Source organism: Oratosquilla oratoria, chromosome 23 (genome assembly GCF_046742065.1).
Source record: "Oratosquilla oratoria isolate Oo_2021 chromosome 23, ASM4674206v1, whole genome shotgun sequence".
Lineage (NCBI taxonomy): Eukaryota > Metazoa > Arthropoda > Malacostraca > Stomatopoda > Squillidae > Oratosquilla > Oratosquilla oratoria.
Window position 1 is genome coordinate 20,364,938 of NC_134799.1, and position 13,044 is coordinate 20,377,981.

Here is a 13,044-nt window from a genome sequence, read left to right on the forward strand (position 1 = left end):
ATCATTTGCTGCTACCTGTATACCTGTAGCAGAAATGAAACTACATCTTGTTATCAATAAGATTGTCAACTGGGCAGAAAAACAAGGATTTAGAATATCAACCAGCAAAACAATCATTATACACTTTTGCTGCATTAGAGGGATGCACCCAGACCCAGACCTTTATATGACAATAGAATACCTTGTGTTGAAGAGACTAGATTCCTAGGTCTTGTATTTGATAAAAAGCTTACTTGGATCCCCCATCTGAAACATATTAAAACCAAATGTCAAGAGGCTTTAAAAATTTTTAAAGTTTTATCAAGTACAAACTGGGGATCAGATCCACAGACAATTTTAAGAATACATAAATCTCTGATTATTGCCAAATTATAATATGGATGTAAAATTTATTCTTCTGCATCAACCAAACATCTAAAGATCCTAGATTCAGTACGCCACAATGGCATACGTTTGGCAACAGGTGCTTTCCAATCTTCCCCCATCCCGAGTTTACTAATTGATGCTGGAGAGATTCCACTTGAACTATACTGACAGTCATCTATCATCCGGTATTGGTTTAGTACACAGAGACTCCCTGAATCAAGAGCATTTAAACCAAAGAAATTGTTTTAATAACTTTTATGAAAATCATCCAAGATATCCTAGACCTTTTAGTTTTAGAATAAAAAAAATACTGGAGACTATAAATATCACAAAATATCAGATCTGCCCGGTTAAATTACCAGTTGCCCCAACATGGAAGTTACCCATAATTAAATTTTGTAGATATTTTAAAGAATTTAAAAAAGATGAATCAGGTGCAGAAATTAGAGGATTGTTTTTAGAACATGTTACTGAACATTTGGATTCCACATTTGTTTTTACAGATGGCTCAAAAACAGATGCAGGCATCAGATATGGAGTTTTTAGTGATAATTTTAGCTGCAGAGGAGCACTACCAATTGCAACATCAAATTTTACAGCAGAGCTATATGGAATTTTAACCGGTTTAGAACACATTATAACTCTACAGACATCCAACTTCACAATCTTTTGTGATTCAAACTGTGCATTACAAGCCCTAGAAATCTTCAATGGCGATAATCCACTAACAATGAAAATTTCACAGTGAGTGTTTCTATTACAATGTAGAGGGATCACAATATCTTTTTGGTGGGTTCCAGCACATAAATATACATGAAAATTAAAAAGCTGACCAACTAGCAGTCGGCAGCAACCAGTTTGATCCCTAGAAGGTGCGCAATACCAAATAGAGACATCTTTCCTAGCATCTCAAATATCATCCATAAGCCATGGAAACAACAGTGGAGTGAAGTGGGACTTAACAAAATGAAAGAGATCACCACAAATATACACCCCTGGAAATGTGAATTTATGCCAAGGAAATGGGAAGTAATTATATGCTGTCTCCGCATATGATATTCAAGGCTGACCCATGGGTATCTTATTAGTGGAAATCAACCTTACTGTGAAGATTGTTTAATCCCCATGACTATTAAACATTTGCTGGTTGAATGCCCTAGTCACAGAGAACTGAGAGAGCATCACTTCCCAAATAAGAAAGAGAGAGATGGTAACTATAATTTGGCCAAGATATTGGGAAAAAAAACTGCAGTATGATTATGAGGAAGTCATTAAATTTTTAAAAGAAGTTAACCTACTTGATAAAATTTAGTAACAAATACAAGTTAATGTTGAAATATAATCCCACCACTATCATTTCATTGGTTTTGCTCCTACATATATGTATATATCTATTTACTCAATCTTCTCAAATCCTTCCAGACCAACACTATAAGGGCCTGGATAGATCCTTTGGGCTGGTAGATGTGTTTGAAGAATATTTTTATAAATAGGACAAAAACTGGCCCCAGTCTTTTCCCTACTCCCTGTGACGCCTAAGGGGAAGGGCCAGGTTAAAAAACTAGAGTTCTGCTTAAAGAATGATTATTTCCTTCAAAAGAAACAAAACAAATAAGATGGAAGAATAATCAAAACCAAATAGTTTTAACTCTATTCAGATTTTAACATAATTTAACACCATATGTATATAACCTTTATACTGTACTATTTAATAACTAATACTTGATACCGAATTTAGCTTTATTAATATTTACCTTCATCTATACATAGTAAATTACTATTATTATTGTTTATACCCAAAATTGAATCTAAGAATTTAACAATTTGGCGTCTATGACCTTGGCAGTTATGACACCAGATAACTTTTAATCAATCAATCAAATCCCATTTCTGACTCCATTTCCAAACCTTGCTCAGGTCTCCCTGTAGTGATTTGCAATCTGTTTCGGTTTTTACTTTCCTAAAAAATTTAGCATCATCTGCAAAGAAGCTCATGTAACATTCCACATCATCATCCATGTCATTCACATAAATAGCAAACATTATTGGAGCCAATACAGATCCTTGCAGAACTCCACTAATCACCTTCATCCAACCTGAATATTTTTCTCTGAGTACTCCTCTCATCTTTCTATATTCAGGAAGTTCTTCATACAGTTTAGTAAGTTGCCCTTATATCCCTCCTATGTTTTCCAATCTTTTAATACTTTTTTTTTTTTTGTGGTACCTTGTCGAAAGTTTTTGTAAGCCCAAGGAAGCAGAATGAGGCCATCCATCCCTTTCTTGCATTATATCTATTAGTCTTGAGTACAGATTAAATTTGTGATGCATGATCTTCCTTTTCTGAACCCAAGTTGTCTTGGATTTACTATATTATTTTTTTCCAGGTGTTTTATCCATCTATTCATGATAATTTTCCCACGAATTTTGGCTATAGTGCTTGTTAGTGTGACCAGTCTATAATTAGTTGGTTCCTTTTTGTTTCCTCCTTTATATATTGATATAATGTTGGCATTATTCCAGGCCTTTATTATTTTTCCTTCTTTGAGTGAGCAACTTATTATGTTATATATTTTGTCCATTAGTTTTTCTTTGCATCCTTTTAGTATCCAGTTTGCATTCTGTCTGGACTGTGCAATTTCCTAACATCAAGGTTTGTTAATTACTCCATTATTTCTTTTTATGTTATTACTATTTCCCTCATGGGGTGAGATTGCACTTCGTTTCCTTCATCCCAATGCTGTACTTTTTCTCCAGTGAAAACAGACTTAAAGTGATCATTCGTGACTTCAGCCATTTCTAGATCTTCTATGTATTCTGTATTTCCTTGGTGTAGTTTCACCATTTCCTGTTTATTTTTAAGTTTACCATTCACATATCTATAGAATAGTTTGGGTTGCTTTTTTTATTTTTCTATAGTGTCTTTTTCATAGTTCCTTTTTTCCTCTCTTTGCACTTCTACATACTTATTTCTATAGTTTATATATATTTGCCATTTTCCAGTTTTCTTTTTAGCTTTTCTCCATCTTTTTAAGCTTTGTCTCTTGTATCTCTCTCCTCATTGCCCCCCCCATGGCCAAGTACTTTGATGTAGTGGGGGGAGCTTGCGTGTAGCAAGGATGGGCTGAGCTGTGCCAGCTAGGTGCAACCATAGTGGAGAGGTCAGCCCTAAACTGCCAGACAAAATCTGAGCCAATGAACTTTTGTTGACGACCCTAGCTTGTCTTTGACTATGGATTGGAATGCTCATAGGATTTGCTGCCCTTACCCTATGACAGTTGTTTTAAGATGAGGTTCTTGGGGTAGTGAATTCTCCTATCCCAGTCCTTCATATTTGCTACCCTGCTCTCCTTTTTTACCATCTTTCTCTAATACTTGTTAAGGAAGGTTCTGGTATCTTGGTGCCACCCAAGCTACATGTCTGAACCCAGTCAAGTGGGGATGCATACCGCAAGGTCACTACTCCCTGCGAGGGCCGAAAACTCACCGACTGGGGAATGCATGTTTGCGAGGTAGGTACTACGCTGCCGACTTCCTTTCTCTGTATCCAGTGCACATGCAGAGTGACTACACCGGCCCCATCCTAAATGGGACAAAACTAAAGAGGACAAACTTCCAGGTTGACAAAGTCTCTAACTCACCTGTGAGGCCCTGCATGTGTAAATAGTCGTTTCTGGAACTTCCCGACTCTGCAGAGACTTTTCTTTTATTGCTTGAGGCATCAAGCAACTGCAGTATCTTTGTATTTTTCTCTCTTGATATATGGTGTGGCCCTATAGATATATATGATCATGGCGGCTGCTCTGACTGTATATTCTAAACCTCCACCACTACCTGATCCTCCTCCTAAACCTCCCGATCCCTCTCCTAATATTGCTGATTCTAACGTTGACAATGTTGGCTTGGCAAAAGTAAAACTCCCAGTTGTTGACTCCGGCTTGAAAAAGGATTTCGGTAATGATACTGCGACTTCATTGAATCGTGGTAGTGGACCTTTTAATTTTGTCTCCACAATTCCCATTACTGTACTACATGTTTACCATTGTTATTAATAAAAGATAAATGTAGAATGTTGATAATAAAATTAGAAATTTTTGAGACATGAAATACATTTTGGTGAGTATATAGATGAATTGGATATTTGTGATAAATACTTGTGTATCTTCATGGATAAAAATTGTTTCAGAATGCCAAATGGAAAATAAAGTGAAGATGTACAACTACAGTGTTCTGCCGTTTTCCTTGACTGCATATCATTTCAGCAACTGGATGATCAACAAGACATCCTTCAACCTCAGCTTTCCAACTCCTGGATGGTCACGTAAGTTGGATGATGTTTCACTCTGTCTGCAAAGGCTGTACTTGTCTAACCTGACCCGAAAGTCAAACTGAGATTTGCTAGCTGATTTTAGCCCACCCAGCAGCTGGTTGATTATTCTGAGGCTTTCAGATGCATTTGTTTGGTTCATGGAGCAAACTTAGGTTCCATAATGGACAATCCTTCCTTCTCTGTGGACATTGAAACTACCTGTTGATAGTGGAAAACAAAAATCGCGTATTCCATTCAGCTATGCAGTTAAAACTTCTATATCCTTTTTGATTTATGCAGTTATTTCTATGTATCTATCAACTGTATTTGCTAGCATAAAAGACATACCCCCATATAAGATACACCCATATTTCATAAGGATATTTTGTGGAAAAAATAGTTTCATTGTGCAACTAATGAGAGACATTTTAAAGTGGTTTTGTAGAAAAAATGTATGATTCTGTACCTGAAATACAATATTATGACAGACGCAGGGCAGTATTTTGATACAATTAGAAATAAAAAAAATGCTTTTGATACCTCGGTAAATATGGTATATACCAGTGGTTCCCAAACTGGGGGAAATTTGAAGCTACCAGGGGGGAAATAATTACACTACCTACTAACTAAAAAGATCTCAAGATGGATTTTCTCATGTCAGAGAGAGAGAGAGATAGAGAAAATGCCTGTTGTAGATGTGCGGCGCTGTTTCTACCAGGTTTGGTTCACATTCAAACATGAGCTCTGAAGGGAGGGTGGGGGGGGTACAGGAGTACACTCATAGGCTCACACTGCATTATGAATAGTCAGTTAGCTGGGAGCATCTGACACACATACCCAGCCTATATTGATTCAGTGTCTTATGCTTGTTTTCTGTATAAGTACAAGGTATGTGAATAATATAATTTTAATAGTGAGTTTGTTAACTGGATAATATGATATCAAAATTCATGGATCTATTTTTATGCTTTGGCTGAGATTGTTAATACTCAAGAGATGTTTTATTAAAGTACTATTCTTCAAAAGTTTGTATGTTTATTAGAAGTTTATTTACTCGTTTATTTATTCATTTTATATTTGGGAGGGGGAGGAATGGATTATTTTTTTTTTTCTATACAGAATTACGATGTGCCTATGTTTATTTTTCTTCTCCCAAATTGATAGGCCTTGTTTTATGCCTAATTTCAGATGTCACAGAAAAGAAGATTGTATCAAGATAGTTATTTGGACTATGAGTTCACTTATCTTGTCAAGGATGGTGCAAACATCCCTCAGTGTGTTGTGTGTTTGAAAACCTTCTCTAATAGCATCATGAAACCTTTCCAACTGAAGCAGCATCTGGCAAATGCTCATCCACAGTTGAAAGATAAGAATCATAGATTTTTTGGGGTAAAGTTACCCAGTTTGAAGAGGATGAAGATTGATGGATCTGGGACGTATCAGCAAACCAACATCAGCATAGTGAAGGCTTCATATGTGATTGCCCTTCAGGTGGCCAAGGCAAAGAAACCCCACATGATTGGTGAAAACCTTTTGAAACCATGTATCATTGACAGTGTGAGGCTTGTGTTAGGAGAGCAGACATCACAGAAGATGAAACGGATCTCCTTGTCCAACAACACCATCAAGAACAGAATTGCCGAAATGTCTGAAAACATTAAGGAAAATGTGATGTCAAAGGTAATGTCATCGCCCTTTTTTTCCCTTCAAATTGATGAGATTACGGATGTCACCAACATTGCACAACTGCTTGCTTTTTTCCGCTACATAACTGACAAAGGAATCGAGGAGGAGTTTCTTTTTTGCCGGCCATTAGAGATGAAAACAAAGGCAGTTGATGTAATGACACTAGTTGCAGATTTCTTTGAAGAGTCGGGACTGAGTTGGAACAAACTGGAAGGGGTTTGCATAGATGGTGGCCCTAATATGCTTGGTTCACGGTCAAGATTCATTACTCTTGTGAAGCAGAAGCAGCCAGGTTTAAAAGGAATACACTGCATGATCCATAGAGAAGCTCTCGCCTCAAAGACAGTTCCAAAGAGCCTTCATGGTGCTTTGATTGTCACCATAAACATTGTTAACTATGTGAAAGGATCAGCCTTGAACACTCGCCTCTTTCGCGAACTCTACCGGGACATGGATGCTAACCACACTGCTCTTTTTCACACACAAGTGCGATGGCTTTCAAAAGGGAACATGCTGGCACGAGTCTTTGAACTGCGGGAAGAAATAAAGTTGTTTTTGAGTTACAGCAACAAGGTGGACCTGCTGTCTGCCCTCAACAATAAAGGATTTGTAGCACAAATGGCTTATCTTGCTGATATTTATTAAACTCTGAATGAACTAGATAAGAAATTACAGGTGACAAAGGAGCAACGTGATTGTGCACATGCACACCATCAATGCTTTCATGGCTAAACTACAACTTTGGAAAAAACAAATGAAAAAAGGAAATACAGCATTCTTTCAGTGTTTGAGTGACATACTTGGTGAGAAAGACATCAAGGACCCATTGAAGGAGAAAATCATCACCTTGACCATTTGGGGGATGAGTTCAAGCAGTATTTTCCTGGTATCAACACTGAAGTCATTTCAATGAGACTGACAAGGAACCCATTTATATGTCAGGTGGATTATGTCCCTGGGGACATGCAAAATGAGTTCTTGGAGCTCAAACATGACTCTTCTGCCAAGGATGAGTTTCATGCACAAGATCTTGAAGAATTCTGGATTAATATGCGTGGAGCATACCCACAACTGAGCACCAACGCATTGAAAATTCTCATTCTGTTTTCCACTATCTACCTTTGTGAGTCAGGATTTTCTACTTTACTCACAATCAAGCCCAAAGCATGAAATCGACTTGAGGTGGAATATGACATACATTGCGCGCTTGCCAAAACTAACCCTGATATTGATACACTGGTGCACAAGAAGCAGCCTCACCCTTCTCACTAATTTAATTCTAAAGTAGAAGAGCAAACAAAAGTCCTTTCATTTGTTACTAACTGCTCTCTATGACTATGTGGTTAGTTGTTACTAACTGCTCTCTATGGCTATGCAGTTAGTTGTTACTAACCACTCTCTATTGACTTCACTCTGTAACTATATGTTTATCAGTATATTTGTACATTTGAAAAATACCGTATTTGACAGCATATAGCACGCACTTTTTTCCAAAATTTTGGCTCAAAAAATCTACCTGCATCTTATACATAGTAGATAAAGCTTGAGACCTCCTGTGGGCCTACGCTAATCTTCTCTCTGACGCTTACTAACCCAGGTTACGTTCAGTACTTTTACCTATCCTAAACACTATGCATCTTTATTTTATTGCTGGTATTATTGTATTATTACCGGTGCTTTAATATGAATTCATAGAAATGAAAGCCATCTAATCTGAAATGCTGTGACTTGCGTTTATAAACATCAGGTGATCAGCACTCTGACTTACTGGTAATGCCATCTATTGGTGAGGAATAAAACTATGGTATGATCATTGCCAGCGCTGCCAGATGTGTGACCCAGTGCTGTACGACCTATGACATTTTGATTTAATTAGCAAATTTGTATGACTTTTTAGGCCATATTTACATTTTCAATGAATGATTGATTTTCTAATAATTGTGCAACATTTGGAAGCCTCATTGTACAATTGCCTGTACAGGTACTCCTCGTTTAACGACAACAATTGGGACCAGCGCGCCGTCGTTAACCGAATTGGTCGTTAAGCGAAAGTGTATACATATACGTACATGTACTGTATGTACAATGTCCAGCAATACATGTATCTTTATTTTCGTGTATTTTCCCTCTTTTATACAGTACATTAAAGCTTTATTTACTGTTTATTTACAGTGGTTAGGTTCCTAAAATTACCGTATATGACCAAATCCGCGTATGCTGACATTCCATATTGAATACCGGGGTATTTTTTTAGTTTCGACCATGGGCGCAATATAGCAATAGAAAATTAATTATTAATTTTGTAAATTAAAATGTATCAACGTAATATGCAATTTTGTGGGCGGAAATGAAAGTAAAAAATACCATGCTACAAGAAAATATGCTAATGAATGAAGTCGGTAGCATAGGCTCGGGACGCCATCTTGTCGTCTGGCAACGTCTCTTACGAGGACGAGCCGGATGACATTTAATTTGCAGGTAATGATTTATTAAACACAGGTTAGGTTAGTTTAGTTTAGGTTAGACGAATTAATTTATCATCCTTTCATTTCTTCGACATCAGCATCTATCATAACAAACATGGTGTACCATTTGTCCGACATGACTTCGTTACTTACAAAATCTGTTTTAGCATTTTTTTTTTTCATTTCCGCTCACAAAATTGCATATTGCGTTCATACATTATAATTTACAAAATTAATAATTAATTTTCTATTGTTATATTGCGCCCATGGTCGAAACTAAAAATTTACCACTACCGGTATACACTGTACCCCAGGTAGTTTTTGCAGCTTGCAGGATGGTAATGTAGACCTAAGCTTCAGAACACTTTACCTCACAGCTAATATCCACCGTACAAGTTCATTTATAACATCATACAAATTTGCCTCAGCCAACTTGATTATCGTACACGACGTCGTAACTTCGGGAGATTTACGTTAAACGATGTCATAAAGCCCGTCATTACTCCGAGTTGTCGTTAACCAAGTAGGTCGAGGAGTACCTGTACTGCCAAATTTCTTTTGTACAGCTATGTTTCTGCTTGTGTAATGTACAGCTAGACTGTTTTCAACAATATATGCTTAAATACACTAAAAACTTTTCTTCTTGAGTCTGACCTGTTGAAGTTGGGGTGCGTCTTATATGCCGTCAAATACAGTAAATTAGCAAATAGTCACAGTGTGTTTTAACTACTCTTTCCCTCATACACATGAAAGGGGAAATCTGGATGGTTGAACTGGGTGCAGGGGGGAAATGACAGAAAAAAGTTTGGGAACCACTGGTATATACCAAATGCTTCTCCCTCCTAATAAGTGAGGTAGCCAGCCAAGGCATGCACCCACCCTGACCCATCCCACTCCCATCCCTCAGCCAATTGTTTCTCTTTCATCTTAATTCCTCATGGATGAAAGGTCATCCTGTTTCCCGCATAATGTCCGGGTCAGAATTAATGCAGGAACATGGATAAAATTTATAGATTCATTGTTATTATTATTGTTGCTGTCATATTATTTTCATTATTTTGCCACCAGATGGCAGATTTACCCCAATCTGAAAGGCATCTAATTCAATTGATGTATTGATTGAAACCCATGGTTACACGAGGATATTGTTTGATATTTGCCATGAGATCTATGAAATACTCCACAGTACTGAAGGGGAGTCTAGCATTGATCTGTCCCCCCACCCTGGCCACTGCCAATATGTATACATGGATTTTTTATTATTGTCATTTGCTCATTCTTTTATTATTATATATTTTTTATTTTGTGTTGTGTTTTTATTCTTTTTATCATTTGTACTTCTTTTTGCTAAGAGGAGACTGTATGAAGGAGTGATTGTGCCAACAGCACTGTATGGGGCAGAAACATGGAACATAAGAGAGGAAGAGAGAAGGAGTTTGAATGTGTTTGAGATGAGGTGTCTGAGAAGTATGATGTGGGTTACTAGGCTGGATAGAGTGAGAAATGAGGAGGTGAGGAGGGGAACACGGGTGGAAAGGGAGTTAGGAGATAGGGTTGATGAAAGAGTATTAGGATGGTTTGGACACATGGAAAGAATGAATGAAGAAAGACTAGTAAAAGAGGTATGGAAGGCAGATGTGGAGGGAGTGAACATGAGGGGACGTCCTAGGATGAGATGGATGGATTGGGTGAAGGGGGCTTTGGGGAAGAGGGGAATGTCTGTTGAGGAAGGACGGGAGAGGACAGAAGAAAGGGGTGAATGGAGAATGGTTGTATATGGATGATGTTGTGATGCATGAGGTGGAATGGGTGGGGGGATGGGGGGTGAGGTAGTATGTGTGAGCAAAATTTGACGCAGCCCGAAAGGATTTCTCCCCGTCTTCTCCTTTTATGCATGGGGGGATGGAGAGGGGGGGTCGCCGATTTAATGATGCGGCCTTGTGGATGTGCTGTGACTTGCGACACTGTCTCTGACCCAGGGCAGTGGACAAGGTGCAGGGATGACCCGTCATCCAGGAGGTGCAAAGATAAGAGGGAGGGTGGAGGGGAGTGGAGTGTATTTAGGGATGGCATGGGTGGGAATGATTTTATGCCTTTTTCTTTTTGGCTATCTCCCTTGAAAGGGGGAAAAAGCCTTGGTATATGTATGTATGTACTGGCATTAATAACAATAACAACACCAATAATAATAATAAACTGACATAATTCATGAATTAATAGTTTGGTTTTGGGGTCTATAGAAAATCTTAAACTTTACTAGGGGGTTGATGAGCTAAAATGTTTAGGAACCCCTGATTTAGATAAACACCTAAGCAATATGATGTAATGTGTGCCATGTATCTATTTTTATTTATTTGCATTTATTTATTATTATTTATTTATAATTATTTATCTGTTTATTTTTAATCTATTTTTTATTTCTTACAGATCATTGTTATTTTTCTGTTTGTTTATTATTTATCAATACCTATTATTTTGTATATTTATTTGCCTTTTTCTGAATTCACCCTAGTTATGGACCAAAAGGTCTCCTGAGAGCATGGTCTTCCTTTGTAATATTTTGTAATGCATATATATGTATATAGTATATTTATATGTGTATTTATTAGAATTAGGTTTTTCTACTTGAATACAGACTTAAAGTTCCAGTATCACCACCAAGATCCACATGTTGCACACAATACTGTTTGCCATAATTTTGAACTGAATTTGAAGCCTACTACCTCAATATCAGACACACTCTTCTGGGACTGCGACTTTTCTGATGAAACCAACTACCACAATAATTGCTACAAGCTTGTCCTCATGGATTCTGAAGGATATGGTGGGGAATACAGGTTTCGAGTCCCCGATGTGAAGCGCATAGGTAGGCAAAAAAAAAAATAAGGTTGAATTTTTCGTGTCTTTCTGCTACTCAGAATGTTTCATTTTGGTATGTGGCAGGTATCTTCTTTACATCAGTATCCTTTGCAAAATCATTTCTTTACTCCCTCACAGTGGCAGTTCATGTATAGGTACTGCAGAACTGTAGCACCCCTATTTTCACTTGATATTATAAATAACATTCAATATAATTAGTCTTTTTTCTTTTTATTCTTTCTTTTTACTTGTACATTACATAATCCTTACACTTGATGTCAGTGGTCATCCAGTTCAAGAAAAAAAAATCCTTGTACGGAACTTCATTCTTGACAGCTTCAGCGAGGCAGTATTTGGCTGTTTTGTTTTATGTTATTTATTTTCGTGGTTTGCGGGGCTGGTGCTTTCCTGGACCTCAATCCTGTAGGTGGTCCAGCACAGTTCATACATGAACGCAGGAAACAGTGTGTACGGTATGCCACTACACAGTAGTGACACTACCTGGAGGAAACTGAGGTCACCCCAGAAGGGTCAAAGGTGAGCAGTGGTTGGGGGGCCATTACTCAGAATGGATGCCCTTGCTAACCTCTGCACCATGCCCAGGATTTGATCACAAGCCTGAAGTCTCCATGAGCTTACCGGATATACTCACTATAACAGAGCCGTGGCCAACCCCTTCTTGGTTGTCATGCGTATGTGGACATGTCACATATGTATAAGGAGTATAAGAAGCTGAGAGAGGAGTGGGAGGGAGTGAAGGATAGTAGAACTAGGAGTGGAGGAGGAACGGGGATGGCTCATGGAGGGAGTCATTAGGTGTGCAAAGATGGTGGGTGGAACAAGGTGGGCAGGAGGAAACAGAAGGAAGAGTAGTGAGTGGTGGGATGAGGAAGCAAAGAAGGGTGTAGAAGAGAAGAAGCAGGCATTCATAGATTGGCCACAAATTAGGACGAGGGAATTGTATGAGAGATACAAAGTAAAGAGAATGGAAGTTAAGCATAAGATAAAGGAAGCAAAGAGGAGAGCAGATGTGAAATTCGGTAGGAGTATGACAGAAAATGTTGAAAGTAATAAAAAGATGTTTTGGAAAGAAATTAAAAGAGGAAGAAGAAGTGAATCAAGTAGAGAAGAAAAGGTAAAAGGTGCAGATGGAGAGATGATAATGGAAGAGAAGGCAGTGAGAGGAAGGTGGGCAGAGTATTTTATGGAGTTGCTAAATGTGAAGGAGGATAGGGAGGGAAAGGTAGTTGCAATGGGAAGTGCTAAGAAAATGAGTAATGAGTGAGAAAAATGGAGGAGAAATAGGGAAAGATGAAGTGAAAGCAGCTGTTAAGATGATGAAAGCAGGTAAGGCACCTG

General features: G+C 38.0%; 1 protein-coding gene across 1 annotated transcript in view; it reads left to right on the forward strand.

Annotated features, from left to right (window-relative positions):
• The window catches only part of LOC143037731 (uncharacterized), an 86,102-nt gene that overhangs the window by 30,513 nt on the left and 42,545 nt on the right, over nt 1–13,044 (forward strand). Inside the window, exons 3-4 of the mRNA XM_076206278.1 lie at nt 4,553–4,687; nt 11,462–11,692. Of these exons, the coding sequence (XP_076062393.1) occupies nt 4,553–4,687; nt 11,462–11,692 (366 nt within the window). The remainder of the gene's footprint in view (nt 1–4,552; nt 4,688–11,461; nt 11,693–13,044) is intronic.